The sequence below is a fragment of the Podarcis bocagei genome (assembly GCF_964188305.1).
Source record: "Podarcis bocagei genome assembly, chromosome: 6".
Classification (NCBI taxonomy): Eukaryota; Metazoa; Chordata; class Lepidosauria; order Squamata; family Lacertidae; genus Podarcis; species Podarcis bocagei.
Genome location: NC_138130.1, coordinates 69,374,393 through 69,394,680, shown reverse-complemented (window position 1 = coordinate 69,394,680; position 20,288 = coordinate 69,374,393). Strand labels below are relative to the sequence as shown.

The 20,288-nt window shown below is 40.0% G+C and overlaps 1 protein-coding gene across 5 annotated transcripts; it reads left to right on the top strand.

The window, feature by feature from the left end:
* Position 1: 1 nt before the first annotated feature.
* On the top strand, positions 2–19,137 carry ZNF654 (zinc finger protein 654; the record flags this gene model as incomplete). Of its 5 annotated transcripts, none has more annotated exons than XM_081198940.1 (9): positions 2–430; positions 8,089–8,234; positions 10,426–10,507; positions 11,377–11,512; positions 12,523–12,725; positions 14,263–14,402; positions 14,708–14,849; positions 15,929–18,206; positions 18,504–19,137. In XM_081198940.1, exons 3-9 carry the CDS (start codon positions 10,490–10,492, stop codon positions 18,509–18,511), a joined length of 2,925 nt encoding a protein of 974 aa, XP_081055066.1. In that variant the 5' UTR covers positions 2–430; positions 8,089–8,234; positions 10,426–10,489. The 5 variants fall into 5 exon arrangements, with proteins under 5 accessions (XP_081055066.1, XP_081055064.1, XP_081055065.1 ...); XM_081198939.1 differs by lacking the exon at positions 2–430 and adding an exon at positions 499–694; XM_081198942.1 differs by lacking the exon at positions 2–430 and adding an exon at positions 881–1,014.
* Positions 19,138–20,288: the final 1,151 nt, after the last annotated feature.

Sequence of the window (20,288 nt, the reverse complement as noted above, 5' to 3'; positions counted from 1 at the left end):
AACACCGCCGCCAATCACGGCGTCGGGAAAAGGGAGAAAGCCCATGCGAGAGGAGGGAGGAGCGAACGGCGTTCTCTGCACCTCGCGACGAGGAGAGTGGCAGGGGCTCGCGCCAGTCGCTGAGGAGAGGAGGCGGAAGTCGGGGTGGGATGCCGCGGCCCACTCACAAGGGAGGAGGCGGAGATTGTTTACTTTGAAGGATGAAATGCGGGCCCAATCGCCGAGGGCATAGGAGGAGCTTAGGAGGGGGGAGGGGGTTGATCGATAGGGTCTCCCGCCAATCAAAATGTGGGTCTGAAAGTTCAGCCGCGGATAGGGAGGCGCGTTTCCCAATCAGGAGCCGGAAAGCCGGAGCTGTGCCGAAATTAAACGGCCGGAGGGTCGGAGGTTGCGGGGGCCCGTGGCGTCTGATTGACAAGCGAGCTCGCCAGTAAGGACGGTCCTTGGGGGGGTGGTGCCGGAATTGAGGAACGCCGCGACAGGGGGCGGGCCATCCGGCGGATCGGGAGCAGAGGGGAGGGGAGCTGGAGGAGCTCGGTACGCGCAGGGCGGCCGGAGCAGCATGGCGGAAGACGAGAGCGATCAGGAATCAGAGAGGCTCGGCGAGGAACTCGAGGCCATTGCCGGGCCGCGGCTTCCCACCGGCTTGTCCCCGGCCTTGAGCAGCCAGTATTATTGCTACCGCTTCTGCCAGGTGAGGCGCTGGCCCCGCCCCCTGGAGGCTGACACCTTGCGGGGTGGGGGTGGGCTGGGGAGGCGGACAGAAGGACAGGGGCGGCCGGGCAGGAAAAGCTGCTCGGCGACGGGTGCCCTGCGGGTGGTTCTTTTGGAGGCGCTTCGCGGGGGCGGACCAACCGTCGGAGGGGGCGACGCTGAGGGCCCCTTTCTCGGCCAAAGCGAGGCGCCGTTCTCCGGGCCCCCTGTTCGCTTCTTCCCCCCCCCCCCTCACGGGCGACGACCGGTCGCGGAGGAAGCTCCTTCATTTTCTCTCCCATTCCTCTAGTCTCACCTCAGGTCAGTTTCTCCCCTCGGGAATAGCGAGGTTCACGAGCTCGTGGTTGGCCCTCCCTTCTTTTATTGTGAGAGGGAACAGTGATTTGTGTGGGGTGTCAACAGTGGAGCTCGGCCTGACCTTTTCATTCCCCCCCCCTTCCCTTCCTGGCGCTGTCGCGGTGGGGGTGCTGGGGAGGAGAGAGCTTCTCTCCCCGCCCTCTCCGCCCGCCGGTCGGGCAGTTAGTTAGTTGTCAGGGTGGCGCGCGGGGGTCCCCGTGAGGTCAGGGCTTGGCGGAGGGGGTGCGAGTTGTTTGCAAGTGGTGAGGCAAAAAGGAGCAGGAGGAGAAAGATAGGTTTGTTCTCCTCCGGGGAAAGTCTTTCCTGGCCTGTCCTTCCTATCTTTTAATAATAAAAATAATAATAAGCCTTCCTTGCCACGGGGGAAAAAATGCGCTCCGAGGAAAATGGCTGGTGGCAAACTAGTTTGCGTTGCTGGTGCTGTTTGTTAGGAGGGGTAGCTGTCCCTGAAGGCTTTTGTTCCCTGGGGAAGAGGAGGACCATGGTTGGTTGAGTGGTCTTGTTTTATTAATCAACTGCTTGGTTCGTATTATTTGAAACATCGCTAGGCTGCTATTTCTACAAGGTATCTTATGACACTAACAGTCCTGTGCAATGCGTGCTTGAGGTGAAGTTCACTCTATTTAGCGAAACTTCCTTGCAGGTGTGTATGCTCATTGGAATCAATCAGGGTTTTTTTCCCCTCCTGGAGTCAATTGTTCTAATGAATTATTTGCTTAATTTTGAAACACTTGCTGTTCAACCATTTACCAGGTTTGGAACATTTTTAAAGCAGTTTCAAGAGCCTAAAGATGATAAATGACAGCTAAATGTCATTGCTACATTGTTTGCATTTTTGTAGGTTGCTTGTATATAAGGCAACAGCAATTCACAATGTATTGACTTGGTGGCCAAATAAAATACCATTTTTGCTATCCTTATTTTGTATTTTAATTATTTGGGATGGACTCCTGTTACCCACTTACCTGGATGTAAGTGAACTCATTGAGTTTTAGTTCTGACTAGACATGTTCATATTGGGTTGTTAATGCAAAGGTAATCAGAAGATAGCTTTGATTTCACGTTGGCCATGCATTTTATATAAATAGTATATCAAATGCTTGACTAGTAGATTATTGTAAACACCATAGCTTTGTAACCTGTGTTAGGCACTTTTGAATGTGGTGTAGTGACAAGAACAGGCAGAAGCTCACAACTGTGACTATATGCTAGGTGCTTCTCTCTCCCCTTCCCTAATAGCATGCAGACAGAAAAAAATGCCAGTGTATAAAATGCTATGCTTTGGAGGAAGACTGCTGATAGAAACTAACTTGCAAATATCTAGCTAGCTACATCTTGTGTGCTGATACCCTTTAAAGAATCCTTTCTTCGTAGCTTTTGATTTTTAAAAACTAGATTTAATAGGCCTGTGAATGGCCCAATCTTTGTTTCTCTCTCATTCCCCATTCTCTCTAACACGTAGATTCTATGCACTGACAGTTCATCTATTCCACACTTACAGTGCTGTGTCAGTTGGTGAAAAATCTGGTTGGCATGGTAAAACTTGCAGTTTTAAACAGTCTTCATTGATAAACATTTAGACTTCCAAATCAGTGTGTTTAGGGCTGGAATGGAAATCTACTTAACCTGCCTTTCTATTTTTTATTGGCTTCATACCCTCCATTTTCTGTTTAAACCAGGCAGTGTTGTGCCTTTCCACTGTCACTGTTTCCTTGGCTCTTTTCTCATACAGGATCTGTCTTGTCTTGTAAGCTGCATTTTTCTCTGTCTCTGCTGTGAGGAGGCTTAGGTATGGAAGGCCTTGCTAGCTGCTTCGGCCAGGCAGTGTTGCAAACTCGCTTGTGCACTCATTGTGTACAACCCTGTGAATATGTTCCTGACTGGTGTAGAGTAGTTTTAAAATGATATACAAAGTTACTGAATTATTACTATAAATTTCCACAATTGGATGCTCAGGGTAAAGTAGTGGTATACAATGACAATTTTAATAAATTCCAATAACACATTCATTGCTGTGTGCTTGATATGGAAAAGTGTGTGGCTATTCATTTGCGTGAGTCTGACTGTCATATATGTGTATTGACAAGCAGTACCTTGCAGTCAATTTTTTTTTATATTAAAAAAACCACCTTAACAAAATTGATGCCTTAAAATGGAAGAAGGAGACATTGTTATTACAAGAAAGCAATAGTGAAGCAGAGCTAAAGGAAGCTGTGCTTTTTCATGGCTACAATTCTTATTCCTTATCATATGGGACTAGAGGATTAAGTTGTCATAACTAGCTTATGCGTAAGCAACGGGTGTTCCTAACTTTGACATTGATTTTGCAATTTGATGTTGAGTAACACACCTGTTCAGTTAGTAATGTTTGTAGGTAGAGGATATGCATAACACATGTCGGGATCCAAGTTTGGAGCTGGTTTTTAGTCTTTGGGCATTTCAGTTTACATGAACATAATCTGATTAATATTATTCTACTAAATTATTTCCTTGATGGTAAGTACTTTATGGCAGGTGCCCATTTACCTTGCAAGCTCTGAGTTCTGAAATTTGAGGTAGGCCTTTATAGGAATAGCGAACTTAGCTGCTACTTACAAGATTTCTTATTTTCATCAACTACTCCCTTTGGCTAGAGCTGACTATATTTTTGCAGCATCTTAGCAATACTATCCTGTTTTCATATACAAGATTCTGGCTGCAATCCTGTGCATACTTATCAACAAGCAAGTCCTACTGAACACAGTGGGATTTGGTAGAATTGCACTGTTTGTCTCATTTCTCAGTAGATGCTGAGTCTTTTACATAACTTCTGAAGACCAAGAGTTAAAAGGGCATTTTAAATAGCCTTGTGTTTAATAACTCACCAGGAAGGTGTGCATGTAGTTTTGTTTCCCCTCAGCCAGTCTTATTTGGTTTCCATGCTGTCTGAGGAGAAAAACAAAGTCTTTCACTAGCATAACTGATAAAAAGCTAGTTAGTATCTTGTGTTCCCATGCTGATCATAGAGGAAGGGGATTCCCCTGCTCTGCAGCTATCATGGGACCAGGCTACTGGCTTCTTCCTGTGTTCCTTGACTTTTAAATAGTGATACAATGTGTTCTTTGCTTTCACAGTGAAAGGTGCATTCATGATTGTTAAACTTGTAAATCATAAAACAAGTAGTTCTGCAGATGTTGCTGGACTACAGATCCTACCATCCCTATTGGCCACTCCAGCTCAAGTTTGTAGGATTTGGATTCCAGCCACATCTGGAAGCCCACACGTTCCCCATCTTGGCTGTAAACATTTCTCCTACTTCTTCATACATTGTTTAACTGGCTGATAATCTGTAAGAGCATAACTTTAATATCTTTGCTCTTGCTTATAGTTGTTGGTTCAAAATACCTTGTATTTTTACATTTTCTCCATAGCATATAATTATGTGTATATGCAATAGAGTAACTTTGAATTGCAAATTTTATCTCAGAGTAAATCTAGCCTATTCTAGACTGAGTGAGGAAATATAAAAGAGAAAACATTAAGCTTTTTTAAAAGAGTATACTATGCTAGAAATGTCACAGGGTAGCCTTCAGCTCTTTACAGGCAGGTAAACCACTGTGACCAAAGGACTACTTCAAGATGTGCAGTTGAAGTGTAAGCTGGTTTTGGGTGCTGATATTTAGATAATGTGCTACAAGTAAAACAGCTAGTTCTTTAACAGCTAGACCTTCTTGGCTGTGAGCCCTAGAAGACCTGCTCTCTGCCTTGCAGGCCTTTTCCCACCTAGCCTGGGAGGGCAGGGCCCTGAGGCTACTAAGCAGACTCTTGGGTTGGGGTGTTATTTAGGGCAGGCATGGCCAAACTTGGCCCTCCAGATGTTTTGGGACTACAGTCCTCATCATCCCTGACTACTGGTCCTGTTAGCTAGGGATGATGGGAGTTGTCCCAAAACATCTGGAGGGCCAAGTTTAGCCATGCCTGGTTTAGGGGTTTTGTTGGGGGTGGGGTTGCTGCAGTTTTTAATATATTTTTTTGTACCTTATTTTAGATCATATTATGATTTATGTGGAAATGGTTACATCTGATTGTGTACTTTTTATTTTTTTATGTTGTAAGACGCCGTGAGCATGGTTTTAACTATGGAAAGGCAGCAAACAAATAAAGTTATGTATATATGTATCTGATGCCAGCTGACTTATACAGTGGAACCTTGTGTTACGTATCACCCTCCTTATGAATGCTTCCGCTAACCCGGAAGTAGATGCTCCTGGTTGTGAACTTTGCCCCAGGATGCAAGCGGAAGTCACACGCTGGCAGCGCAGCAGCAGGAGGAGGTGCCATTAGTGAAAGTGCGTCTCATGTTAAGAACGGTTTTGGCTTGCAAACGGACCTCCAGAACAGATTAATTTTGTAACCAGACGTACCACTGTACCTGGTAGTTTGCCACCTGTTATCATGAAATCATCTCTCTTCTATCCGAATTCCTAAGTGATATTGGTGGGGGTAACAAGTGTCATTTCAACCATTCCCATTGATGATGATGATGATAATAATGATGATCTATTATTTATATCCCACCCATCTGGCTGGGTTTCCCCAGCCACTCTGGGCGGCTTCCAACAAAAGATTAAAAGTACTTTAAAACATCAGTCATTAAAAACTTCCCTAAGCAGGGCTGCCTTCAGATGTCTTCTAATCCTCGGATACAGTGGAACCTCGTGTTACGGACGGGATCAGTTTCAGAGGCCCATCCGTGACACGGAACTGACGCAAGCCAAAGTGCTGCGTCTGCGCCCGCGCACAGCGCTATTTATTGCTTCTTTGCATGTGCGAGCGGCGAAACCCGGAAGTAACCCATTCTGGTACTTCCTGGTTGCCGCAGGACGCAACACAAAAACATGTAACCTGAAGCGGACGCAACATGAGGTATGACTGTAGTTGTTAATTTCTTTGACATCTGATGGGAGGGTGTTCCACAGGACAGCCGCCACTACTGAGAAGGCCCTCTGCCTGGTTCCCTGTAACTTCGCTTTTTGCAGTGAGGGAACCACCAGAAGGCCCTCAGTGTTGGACCTCAGTGTCTGGCCTGAATGATGGGGGTGGAGACACTCCTTCAGGTATACTGGGCCCGATGCCATTTAGGGCTTTAAAGGTCAGCACCACCACCACTTTGAATTGTGCTCGGAAACGTAGTAGGATTACAGCTGCTGCAGCTAGTATGGCTATGTTAAAAAGAATTATAAATTACTGCAGTATTGTTGTTTCTGGAGAAAATGCATCTCATGCTTGACATCTATTTATGTTAAAAACATATATGCTTAATTTTTACTAAGAGATTTGGATCAATTTAATCCTATCCAGCAAAAAAGCCTATGGGAAACAATGGAAATGGGATATAAATCAACCTCTTCACTGTGTGAAGCTTCATTGGTTGTCCCCAGGATTGGCAAGGCTCATTTGACAGCAACGAGAAAACAAGCCTTTAATGTTATTGGCCCTGTCCTATGGAAAGCAATGCCAGTAAAGTTTCAGCAGACTTTAATCTTTAAATGTCTGCTGAACTTTTCTATGCCGCCAAGCATATTTAATGTTTTTATTAAAATAAATGAATGAACACAGTTGATTCAACCTCATAATCTACATGCAAACCCAGATTCTGTCCCCTCTGTAGTTAATATGTTGCATATTCCATTGTGTTTACAAATGCAAGGCACACTCAACATATTCATTTAAATACTGCTTTAAATATTATTTGAACAAGTCGTGCAGCTTCTGCAATACATACTTGATGCTGAATACCCTCCTCATCACAAGACTTGGTAGCAAAATATTCAAAGCGGTAAAAACTGAATGGGAGGAGTTGCCTTATGCAATGGTCACTTCATGTTGATGATCTCTAGCAGGCCACCCCACTGCCCTCCCTTCAAGTATTCATTCTCATCCCCCCTCCAACCACCCCTCCTGTCTTTATTAGTCCATCCGTCTTGTTGGAGGATGTGTGGAAGAACTGCTTGTTACTAAATGCCTGCAAGCACCTTTGTTCCCTCTCCCTGGCAAGAGCACACATCAGCTTGCTCAAAACAAAGAGCCCCAAATAAGCATTCCTTCCTAAGACTTGGCCTTATTGGTGCTGACAGGTAAAATGAGATTTCTAAGTGCAGTTTTTCAAAAGATAATTTGTTAATATGATATTTGATCAGCATTGAAGCCCACGCATATCCATTAGGTTGGTGGTGGTCTACCTCTCACTCTTTTTTCCTTCTTTTGCTTTGTTTTCTCTTCAGACTACCCTTTATTTTCTATTTCTTTGCTATATCTTGCTTGTTAGCTCTTTCTGAATGTTATGGAGAGGATGGATGCAATGAGGTGGTGTGTATATATCAAATACATATTTAAACAATAAATACAGTAATTCTATTTGGTGAAAGAATTCCAGCCCATCACTGAGTGGGTAATGAAACATTCCAAAAGTAAAAAAAGTCAGGACAAATAGTTGTTGGGCCCCTAGCCCCAGTAGTTTTTCTGTGTATGTAGGCACACTTGTTTATATTGTGCCTGTGTTAGCAGTCCTCAGTTTCATCCAGATCTAGTTCTTGTTTATCAGAGTTCCTGTCCTGTCTCAAATTGTTGTAATTTTTGGTAGCAATTTTATTCACCCTGACAGTGGACTGCCCATTTGCCAAATACAGTGGTACCTCTGGTTACGTACTTAATTCGTTCTGGAGGTCTGTTCTTAACCTGAAACTGTTCTTAACCTGAAGCACCACTTTAGCTAATGGGGCCTCCCACTGCCGCCGCGCCGCCGGAGCCCCATTTCTGTTCTCATCTTGAAGCAAAGTTCTTAACCTGAGGTACTATTTCTGGGTTAGCGGAGTCTGTAACCTGAAGCGTATGTAACCTGAAGCGTATGTAACCTGAGGTACCACTGTATTACAAAAGAGATCCCCATGGCTTTGCAACTTGTTAGGAATCCTCTTTGTTCTAATTTTGACCATATTTAATTTGTACTCTTTTTTTTCCCTTTTCCCCTGCCAATAGGTTGTGGAAGACTATGCTGGAAGATGGCAGGTTCCTCTGCCACAGCTTCAAGTGCTTCAGACAGCGCTCTGTTGTTTCACATCTGCTTGTGTATCATTCCCAACTGATTGTGAGCACGTGCAGTATGTGCTGAGTAGCTTAGCCTTGTAAGTATTATTATTTCACTCTTCATCCTGTAAGATTCCAATGTTGTGAACAAGCAAAAGTGCTAAACTATATCTGAATGAAACCATAAAGAATAGTTTGAGGCCTCTGCAAACCTGTACAACTGGTTAATAAAAATGCCTGGGAAAATAGAAACAGAACAACTTCAGCAGAACATGTCAAAGCAAAATATTTGTTTCTCCTATTTCTGTCCTAATTTTCTGGATAATTCATCACTTGAGAAACGCATAGTCAATGACAACTCTGTGTATTTTCTGAGTTAAGTGTTGTGAAGAAAATTAATCTCTCATCCCCCCCCATGCAAAAATCAATGGTTGCTGTCATAACCATTTCACAAGTTTCAGTTTGTAACTAACAATATCCTCCTGTGTGTTCACATGTAAGGCTGGGATTGGCCTATATATATTGTTCGATGATAGTTCTCATTTTCCACATGTTAATTAATCTAGCTCTATGATAGATTTTTTGGGGGGGATTTACCCTTGTGAATTTAAGATGTGAAACAGAGCTGAACATTTCATAGAAAAGCTAGTTTTAGATGGGATGATGTTATTACTATTTTTAAAAGAAACTTAATTGTTAATATGCCATATTAGGATGTTTGCTTATTTTTAAACCAGCTTATGGAAACCAGCTCAAGCGCTTGATAAACCTGCTTTGAGCGTTTTTTTAAAATGATGATCAAAATAATCTGTGATCAGATTGAAATACTTTTTATTTTTAATCCCCTGTCTCCTCACGTCTGCCACCTCTGTAAATAATAGTTGTGTTCAGTTTGACTTGTGAGTCACAAGTTCCTGTACAGTCTCTGTTTTGAAATACTGAAAGCTCAATCTTGTCTCTTTTTGATACATATCAGCCAGTATCAACTGCCAGTGCAGAGTATGTACTGGGTGTGGGAGGGGTTTTCCTTGGCTGGTGAAGACTAGTAGACACTTGGCTAGTTGCTGGCTGGAATCACCTGTCTCTTCCTTAGGCACTGCACATTAAAAAGCTTAAATCTGTAGTTGGTCAATATTGATGTAGGTTCTCTAAGTGTTCTATACCTTAGCTAGATTTCCGTATTTTTACAGTGGTGCTTCAGTACTTTTGTTCACCACAGCAAGTATGACACTGCTCTCTGAAGAATGTAGCAAGCTGCCAGCCTTCCTCCCAATTTTGAAGCAGTATAGGGGTGGAGATAACCCTGGCATTTAAACGGAAATCTCCAGCTTGAAGGTTTTGAGCAGGCATAGGCAAACTCAGCCCTCCAGATGTTTTGGGACTACAATTCCCATCATCCTTGACCACTGGTCCTGTTAGCTAGGGATGATGGGAGTTATAGTTCCAAAACATCTGGAGGGCTGAGTTTGCCTGTGCCTGGTTTTGAGGAAGAATTTTGGCTTCCAGATGTGTTCATTTATGCCTTTAAATTTTGCCTGTGGACTAAAATAATCTGCACTTTTGTTTGAGTTATTTTTGGTGTCACGAATGCCTTAGCAGAGGCTTGTAAAATTGTTCAAGAAGTTACTTGTATTTTTGGCAGGAAGGCCAGAATGGATAGTGAAACATGTTTGGAACTTCCCTTGCAAATTCCTATAAGAGTTGCTTCTTATAATACCACATGCATTTGGGGTCATTAGGCTAGATTATCCAGGAAGCTGGAGTTGACTGGCTCTCTCTCCTCTTAGGTTCCGCAGTCTTGAGGATTGCCCACTGCGTAGCCATTATGAAGTTGAATACTGATAGGACTGAATTAATACTGACTGGCAAGCCATGTGCAATACGAGGGAAGGGATAGTCAGAATTAATGCTGACTTCATAGCAGAAATGGGGATTCTGTTGCCGTCCAGATGCTGCTGAACTACAATTATTGTCATCCCCAACCATTGAACATGCTTGCTGGCAGAAGTTGGAATTCAGGAGCTTCTGGACAGCCACAGGTTCCCAGTCCCTTCCTATCTCAGTCACACAAGTTTCATCTTCATGATACATAAGTGAGAACATATGCTCTAGTATATTCAGTGGCTTCCTTATGTGTTCTGATGCAATTCAGGGTGCTAGTTGATATAAAGCCCACAGGGGCTAGTGTCACATTGGTGCTTAGTTTAAAATTCTTCACTTAAAACTTGTGAACTAAATATGTCTTCATTTTTTGCCTCGATTTTGATTCCTAATTGCTTTGATTTTTAGGAGTTTTTTTGAATTGCTGCTGTTCTTTGGAAAGGATGAATTCTATGAAGATCCTTTAAAAGATATGCTGGGCTCAATCCAGGTAATTTATTGTTCATATGTTTGAGGAAAGGCTATTATTACAGTTTTCAGAGTATGTGACAGAGACTCAGTAAGCAAAAAGTAGCCTCCTGCTTTGAAAAATCTTAAAATTGAGAAATGCGATCACTGGTAAATATTTTATGCTATGATCAGTAAGATTAGCTTTTTATGCTAAATTTCCCTAGGACAAGGATGGCCAACTTTTTTCAGCCTGTGACTTTGGATCCCACAGTTACAGTGTCGTGTCCTCACATGCACACTGGGAAAGTACAGTAGAAAACAGTTTTTTAGTGCTAAATGACAAGGTGCTTACAGGGAGCTGTCAATTGGAAATAAGCCTGAGAGTCACACAGCTTTTTGCCAGGCCAATACCATTGTCTGATGTCTTTCTTGTAGCCTTTTCACTCACCAAGAACACTGAGCACTTTGGGCTTGCCTCCCAGCATTGCCACTGCCATCTCAGCCTTCACCTTGTGACGCATTGAGAGAATGTTGCAGAAGTCTCTGTGATATATTTGTGTGCTGCTGGGGGTGTTGGGGAAGGAAAGCTTGAAAGAGCTAGTCAAGGTGCATTGAGAAGGGTAACCTGAACGCATTACTGGCCAGCACTCTGACTTCCCTCCCACCTAGTCAAGATATCGCTGTTATCTTCATTTTTCAAAATTTTATTTTAAACTTTGAAAATACAAATGTAAACAACAGAAAAGGTTCCCCTTAACTCGTGACATAAGCTAAATGAGAATTAATGCTTTGAATGTATTTTACCCTGTGTGTATATGGAATTATATTAAATTATGCAATTTATTTATGAAAAGACAAACAAAGCTCAGTCCACTTGATGTATTAAAGAAATATTTGTATCTATTTTAGGAATGTCAGAACCTCTTGAGCAGATACGGAAGCGTTAATTTGGAGTTGGTGACTCGAATTATCAGAGATGGAGGGCCTTGGGAAGATCCTATATTACAAGCTGTCCTTAAAGCAAAGCCAGTTTCTCAGGAGTTGGGTACTAAGCTTTTTTCCATAAATAGACCAAAATAGTACCACAGAGAAATGTCCTAAATCATGATATCTGCTTATAATTTTATGTAACTTCAATTGGAGGTTGTCTGTCACTCTTTTTATACTGGGGATAGCGGGGTAGAATTGACATTTATAAGTTGATTAATTTCCCCCCCCAAAACGGAATTTCTCTTCCTTCCTTCCTGCTGTATCATTATTCCCAGGGCAGCTGACAGTTATGGAAAAGAAAGAAAAAAGAACACCCCATAAAATCACATAACAGAATAAAATGAATTGCCATGGAAATTAAAAGACACGGGTGGAATAAATGGCCTGTGTTATTCTTAATATGAGCACACTAGTCTTGCCCTATTGGCCGCTTATACATGTGGAGCTTTCAATTTCTGTGTATTGCTCCTGATGAGCAAAGAGTTCAAAGAACAACTCCATGCATTTCCCCCAATTGTCTATACAAATCTTCCCCTCAGTCAATTGTGAAACATTTGCTTGTATAGGAGTTTGAAATGCAATTGTAATGAAGAATATTGCAGTAAAAGGCTTACAGTTGTCATTAAACAGTCACTGGGGCTGAGTTAATATAAAAGAGGCATGTGGAAGTGGAGGTGATATGCTATTTCCTGTTAATGTAAGAATTTTTATACTGATTTCTAAAGTAGCTGACACCTAACTGACCTCATTCTATTATTAATCTAGATATTTTACCAATTTTTTTTTTAATTAAATTTGTTAGTTTGTTATGGAAAAAAAGGCTTCCAGCATACTTAGAACATAAAGTACAGGTAAAAATACAGTATAATATAACCAGATTTACACAACAGCATATGCAATTCAGAAATACCCAAAGCAATTTGTTGGGAGGTTGACCTAGCATAATTTGTTAACTTTAACAGAAGCTCTTACCTTACATCTTTGTAAAATAGAACTTTTTGTTTAACCTATGTTTCAATTTAAGATTTTTGTAATCTAACTGTTTTTTTCATTTGTTTTTACCAGTTAACAAATATTTAAGCTCTGAAAACCCACTGTTCTTTGAATTGCGTGCCAGATACCTTATTGCCTGCGAACGCATCCCAGAGGCAATGGCTCTAATCAAATCTTGCATGAATCATCCAGATATTAGTAAAGACCTTTACTTCCATCAAGCATTTTTCACGTGTCTTTATATGTCACCACTGGAAGACCAGCTTTTTCAGGAGGTACTGTTCAACACATTTTTGTGCTTAACAATATAGCTTAATGTTTTGATGATAATTGTAAAATTCCTATTACAGCAAAGTAGACAAATGGTAAAACAAGGATGTTTTAAAATCAAATTCCTGCACTAAATATCAAACTTTGCACAGAAGATAATTTCTGAAGAGCAATAGAAGCTGTTTCCATCCTAATGCTAGCATTGCACTACCCCTACTCCAGAACTGGATGTCCATAGTTGGTGTGATGGGGGCCATATAGAAGTAAATGGAGAGGTGAAATTGATGGGACCAAATTGCAAGCAGTTCCTGATGAGATCCATGTTTTCTCGTGGCGTGGGGGGGGGAGTGAGAGAAAATGCATTGCATTTTAATGGTTTATAGTGTTAATTAATGTTATTTAAAACATAAAACATTTTTAAAACATTTTAGGCTGGAACAGTATTAATTGTTAGTCTTCTCAGTAGAATCCCATAGCAGTGGCACTAAATTTCCTGCAACACTGACAACCATGCTGCTGAAAGCTAATGTCTTCTTTTGCTTGCGAGTTATTGAAATGCTGTATGTAAGGTTAAAGGACCCCTGGATGGTTAAGTCCAGTCAAATGCAACTATGGGGTGCAGCCCTCATCTCATTTTGGGCTGAGGAAGCCAGCGTTTGTCTGCAGACTTTCCGGGTTATGTGGCCAGCATGACTAAACTCCTTCTGGTGCAACGGGACACCATGACAAGTGCCAGAGTGCATGGAAATTCCATTTACCTTCCCACCACAATAGTACCTATCTATCTACTTGTACTGCTATGTTTTTGAACTGCTAGGTTGGCAGAAGCTGGGACAGAACAACAGGAGTTCACCCCTCGCACGGATTCAAACCGCCAACCTTCCGATTGGCAATCCCAAGAGTCTCAGTGGTTTAGACCTTGTTCAGAAACAGTGTTGATGCAGAAAAAAATGTATGTCACAGGCAGTGATGACTCTAAAACATGGTCTCCAATTCTCTAAATAGTCATCTTATACACAGATGGCATGCATACATTAGTCATTTTTTTCTGGAATTAAAATAATACTTGATACTATCTTTCTCAATTACTCTGCTACAAAACTAATAAGGTAGCAATTTTTACTCTGTTACAATCAATAGTTTTACACAGAGTTGAATAAAAATACATCAATTTACAGCAAGTTATAGTTTACTGCTAAACTTCCATCACAAGTTTCTGTGTGTGTTAATATTATGAACTTATTTTTTTATCCCTTTTAACATTGTTACTGAGTGTTTTTGGGATGCATTTTACTGAAATCAAATTGCCAAACTAGCTGCTTACAAGGGTCAAATATATGTTGCATAAAAACTTTCTTAATATACTTCCATTCTAAAATAAAAATCTAGGCAACACTCCCAATCCTAACCCAAAATAAAATTGGCATTCATATTTGACAGCAGTCGCTCTAGTAGCAGCAGTTTGAGGATTCCAATTACTGTTAAATGGTGAGCATTAATGTTACTAGACTTACTCAAATGGATCTCATTTTGATTGTATAGCACTTGCTGAGGACTGATTGCAAGAATGGCACTGAAATCATCTGCAACATTGCAAAGGAAGGGAAGACTGCTTTAGCCTTGTACCTTTGTGAATCATTCCTTATTCCACAGCTCAAAAAGGGAGAGATGTATTGCATATGGTAAATACTTTATCTCTCATAATATTCTACTAAAGGCTAGTAGAAGTATAACTTATAGTTGTAACTAATACATAGTCAAGGTTTCACTTTTCTGAATTGCTATTGAAGATACCCTTACAGCATGGGATATACTGCATATTCTCTCTCTCTCTCTCTCTCTCTCTGTGTGTGTGTGTGTGTGTTTATAATCCTTAGTTATATGTAAATTACTGTGTTCTTAGTAGCATGATTACTCTTCTATAAATATTTCACTTACAGAATTGCTGTTTGAGCTTCATGCTAACAAACCACTTTCTGTTTTATAGGGAGCTGATCTTCATTTGGAGTAAACTGCAGCTTAAATCTAATCCATCAAAACAAGTATTTGTAGAGCAATGCTACCACCTCCTAAGGATAGCTACAAACATAAGAGTTATATTCCCTTTCATGAAAGTTATTAGGGATGAAGTAAGTTATTGTTTCTTGCAAACTTCTTTTTTTTAAAAAAATACTAGATTCCACCACTGCTATGAATAATTATTGTACACAGAGTACAGTTGCATAATAGAACTTTTAGTTTAAATGTCAGGAAATTGTTTATAGATGCTGAGATAGGAGCATTGCAGACATAACTCTTAATCATAATTAATGCTAACCACTATTTTAATCCTGGTTAAGATCCAAAACATACTGTGAAATCATGGTTTAGTTTGCAGCAGAAATGTACACAGTGCCACTAGTGAAACTTGCAGTTCTTTGTCTGTATAGGGACATAAGATCAAGTGGTGTTTAAACAGAAACTTTGAAGATTGATTTTATTGCATCAGCTTGTTAGTTTTTTGCATTCTGTAAATTTATTCGAGAAAAATGCATTTAAAAAATAATAATCTTCCCAGTATTACTTGTCTATATTGCCATTGTTACTTATGCCATCAAGTATTAATTCAATAACTTTATTACTCATTTCATTGCACTATAATGTAGACATACTTCAGTAAGATTCATACATTATATGTGCATCTGAAGATTGTGTGTTGCACCATAAGGGAAATATGTCTTTTCCTCACTTTTACATCACCATGAAAGTACAACCAGAAGTATGACTTCCTTCTAACATCCAGAGGTGCAACTTGGTGCTTTCAGAGGTCTCCTTTATAAATCTGTAACAGTTGTGCTAGTATATAGGAGGCTGCTGTAGCCTCAGGCCATCAGTCTAGCTCATATCAAGGAAGACAACTTCATTGGCCCTTCCCCTGATGTAATACTCCAATTGAAGGCTTGGTATAATAGTCAAGGTGTAATAGAAAACAATAACTGTTGATTAAGAACGTAACATGGCAAAAATAATACTTTGGGTCTAAACAGAAACTTTTTTTAAACAACATATTTGGTAGGGATGTTCATGCCTGCTCCATTCAGTATATTATAATCTGTAAATAGCTGTAGAATATTATGAGATGTAGAAGGATCCCAGTAAATTGGATTGTCTTTGTGTTCTGGGTTTTGAAAACATTGGTAAGTTATATTGTCTCATTTCTTTTTCATAGGTTGGCAAAGAAGGCCTGCAGATTTGTGTTGAGATATGTGGAAGTGCTCTCCAGTTGGATCTCCGTGATGATCCCAAAATGAAGTGTCTGATATATAAAACCATTGCTCACTTTTTGCCAAATGACTTGGAGATTGTCAGAATATGTGCTCTTTCTGTCTTTTTCCTTGAGCGCACCTTGGAATCATATAGCACAGTTGAACATCTGTATAAATGTGCGGATGAAGAGTACAATGATCAAACCAGTTCTGTTCAGAATCGTGTGCGATTTGAGCTGCTTCCAATTTTGAAAAAGGGGTTGTTCTTTGATCCCGAGTTCTGGAATTTCTTGATGATCAAGCAGAACTGTTTAGCACTGCTAAAAGAGAAAGCATCAGTTGATTTGAATAAAAGTACGCCAGGGCATTCTTCCGCACATGTTTCAAAGACACGTCGAGGATTGCGTGGTGATCAAGCCTGTATAGCTGATGTAAACAATACAGAACTAGAGCATGATAGCCCTTCTGGAGCACATGATAATTCCAAGAAAAACCATATAACTCTCAGTTCATCTAAAGTCGATCACAATGTACCAAGGCACCGTTGTGTGTTATGTAACAGGGAATTTCTTGGTGGTCACATTGTGAGGCATGCACAAGCTCATCAGAAAAAAGGCAGCTTTTCCTGTGTAATGTGTCGCAGGAAATTCAGGCAAAAAGGAGTAATGCTCAAGCACTTAAAGAATCACATCAAGAAAATGACAAGGCGTCACCTTGCTGTTACTTGTCATGATCAGGAAACCCCTAACGTAAATGAAATAAACTGTGCCGATACAGGTGTCACAACTGAAAATGGGAAGTCGGAAAGCTGCAAAGACAGCAAAGTAGAGGTTGTCATCATACCGGATACAAATCAGGAGATGCAGAATTCTGAACTCCTATTTGATATAACTGAAAATCATGATAGTTGCCAGGATACCATTATCGGAAATGGTAGTTGTGATAGCTGTTCAAATAATACTCCTGAACCAGAAACCATGGGAGGATTTCCAGAAAGTGATAGCAACCTAAATAAAGAGTTGCCTGTACTTCATAAAGTAAATGGGGTGTTATGCCCTCAGAATGACTTTGACATTATGGACCAAGCAGGTAACTTCAAGTGTCCTGCTAATGGCTGTATTAGAGTCTTTAAAAAGATAAGATTTCTGAATAAACATGCCCGGAAAGCTCACCCCTCTGATCTGAAGGTGCAAGAACACATAATGAAGTCTAATAAAGGAAAATGTCGCTTCTGTCAGAGAAAGTTTTTTGATTCTCAACATTTTATTGATCATCTAAAGCAGCATGTTTATCCAAATGTTTATTTTTGTTTACACTTTAACTGTAATCAGAGATTTAAGCTATCCACAGAACTTGCGGAGCATATAAAAAGCCACAGTGAGTTTAAAGCTCAGTGTAACTTTGCACAGTGCGGTAAACTTTATGAAGATCTTTCGTTGCTGTATGAGCATGAAGCTCAGCATTATTCCAACAAAACTGGTCCTTCGGAAGAAGCTGATGAAAACATTTTTTCAGATACTACTTTGGAATCCCAGTGTAGCATCCAGGAAAAAGAAAGTAGTAATAGTAAAAAGGAAACTGTAATAGACTTGCCAGTTCCAACATGGAAAGCGAGGAAAGATTCTACAGAACCAAAGACTTACATTCAGAGTGAGAAGAAAATTAATAGTGTAATTCCGAATGGGAATGAAAATGCATGTGAAGGTACTGCTACAGTGGTGAACTTGATAGACCAAAAGATACCTGCGGTAGAGCCAAATTCGGAGAACTGTAATGTTACTGACCAACTAGTCAATGGGTATGGTGAACTGGAACAGACTTCTTCAGCATCCCTAGATACTGATTCAGAAAGTGTGATTGATAAAACAAGGACAGAAAATGGATCCGTTCTGCCTGTTTTACAGAACTCTCCTGATACACCACCAAACAGTGTTGCTCAGTTGCCTTCCAAACCAAATCTGATAACAGAAAATACTTCATATGGCTTAATTTTAACAAAGCCTTTTGTTAGACCATTGCCACCAAGTTACCTGGATGAGCGATACATTAGCATGCCAAAACGTAGAAAAACTTTGACTGAGAAAGTAGATACCCATTCAGAACAAGATAAAAGTAGTAGCAAATTGGAAAGGTTAAGATGCAGCAAATGCCTGACCACCTACTGTAACTCAGAAGCACTTGAGCTTCACCTTGCACAAAAGAAATGTCGGACACTCTTTGGATTCGATTCAGATGATGAAAGTAAGTTTTGAAATACTAGGTCCATGTATAGTTGAAAATATAGTTGACAAATATTGAAAATGAGTGCAGTACATTTAAGGAGAAATGAATCCAAAATGTTAGGGTAGATAGATGCAAGAAACAATTGAATATAAGCTGTCAGATTTAGAATATAATATAGGCAAGCAAGTTAGTATGAGTGATTTTTTGAAGACAGTATTCCGTACTTGTTAAGTAGCTGAATTCCAGTATAATACAAGAATAGAGAATACTATATTGTGTGTACTGTAAACATAATGATGTAATATTTGTTCACAGGTGCCTGATCAAATGTTGTGAGAAGATTTCTCAGTGAAGAGTGATGTGGTGGAGCACTACAATATTCTGCATCAGTTGTCTTTCCCTTGTTGGCCTTAATTATAAAGAAGTCTGAAGTTACTAAAGAAAATCATGATCTTGCTCACTTGGGTCAGATCTAAGTGACTGTAGGAACTGCAGAATTTGAGTCCAGAAAAACTGTGTTAAAGCCCCCAAAGTACCAGTAATCTAGAAGCCACAAGGTCCTACATGAAGTTCCAGTGTAAGTAAGTTCAAAGTGCAGTAACATACTGAGTGGGAACTAGGGAGAAACACAAGTGGTGCATGCCTCTTTCAGATGTGCACAGTCAAAGGAAGCCTGTCTATATTATAACGACTATTTTGAGTCATTCTATTAAATGTCCGTATGCATAAAACCCAGTCAATTAAAAATTCATCTGTTTGTAGAGGTTGATTATTCTTAGCATTGGCATTTGGCTTATATTGTACTGTACTTTGGAAAGAGAACTCGTGAATGTAACAGAAGATCAGAACATGGCCATATCCTGGTAAAAATGTTAAGGCATACAAAACATGGAAGCATGTCTCAATCTAATATTTCAAAACACAAGTAATTAAACTTCTTTCAAATGCACCAACTTTCCTCCCCCCCCCCCCAATACCTGACCCATAGATGACATCTATAAAGAATGCAGGCGAAGTGAAAATTATTTAAGTACAGTGTTGGATACATGCAGTTTGAGGCTTAAAAGTAAATGCATATAATATTAAAGGCATCTGAACTTGACCTGGAATATAAAATGATTTTTTTATTCAAAGTATAGTTATTATGTTGGTACAGTTGATATCTTGAAAGACCAGTTTCCTCTATAAAATGAGCTACTTGGTTGTTATTTTTTAAAAAGATACATTTCCAACTTTTCTAGAGTCCCACAAGATTCAAAGTAGATTGTCAATCCTAGGAATAAAAGCACTTGGCAAAATAACTTCATTCTTGGTGAAATAGCAGGGAATTAAACAAATATACCCATATTGTAATCAGTATAGGAAGATATAATTATCTTTATGAAACAGTTGCTTTTTCTGAAAGATTATTGAAATGTATTTCTTTACAAAATTTGTGGTAAAAATTTTAGGACTCACTGTTTCTTTAGCTAACTGAATGCCTGTAAGGACAATTCGCACTGTGCCTTGAGAGGTGAAGCTTTAACCAACCTCATTCATAACATAGTATATGTAAAGACAGAGCATTCAGATTCAAAATAAGATCCAAACAAATATTTTCTTGAATAAATCAATATGCAAATTTTCATTTCATGAAAGGTCACATGTCAAGAGACTTCGCTAACCACAGATATTTTGGAGACATTTATGTGGGTGGAGTAGTATGTTTCAAAGCATTGAATGATGGTGTGTGAGTTATCAACACAATTTTAGGCATTTCAACTTGTTGATCAGGTTCACATAGTTATCTCTTCTCATCCATAAAACAAGCGTATTTCAGTGTTCAAAACCTCCATAATCAAATCTAGCCAAACGGCGGGGAAAGGATGGAATTATGATCTCACACAAACATGCTTGTACACTAAAACTATCATTTAGTGTATTGGACACCAAAGTATGTGTTTAACCTTTGCATGCATTTGAGGTTATTGACTTGGATCCAGATTTTTGTTGAGCCATAGGTATTACTTAATCTGCACTTATTAATTGCCTTCTAAACCAATCTCAGCGGTTTACACAGAATAATTTAAAGCGGTTAAAAACACAAAAACATAAAATACA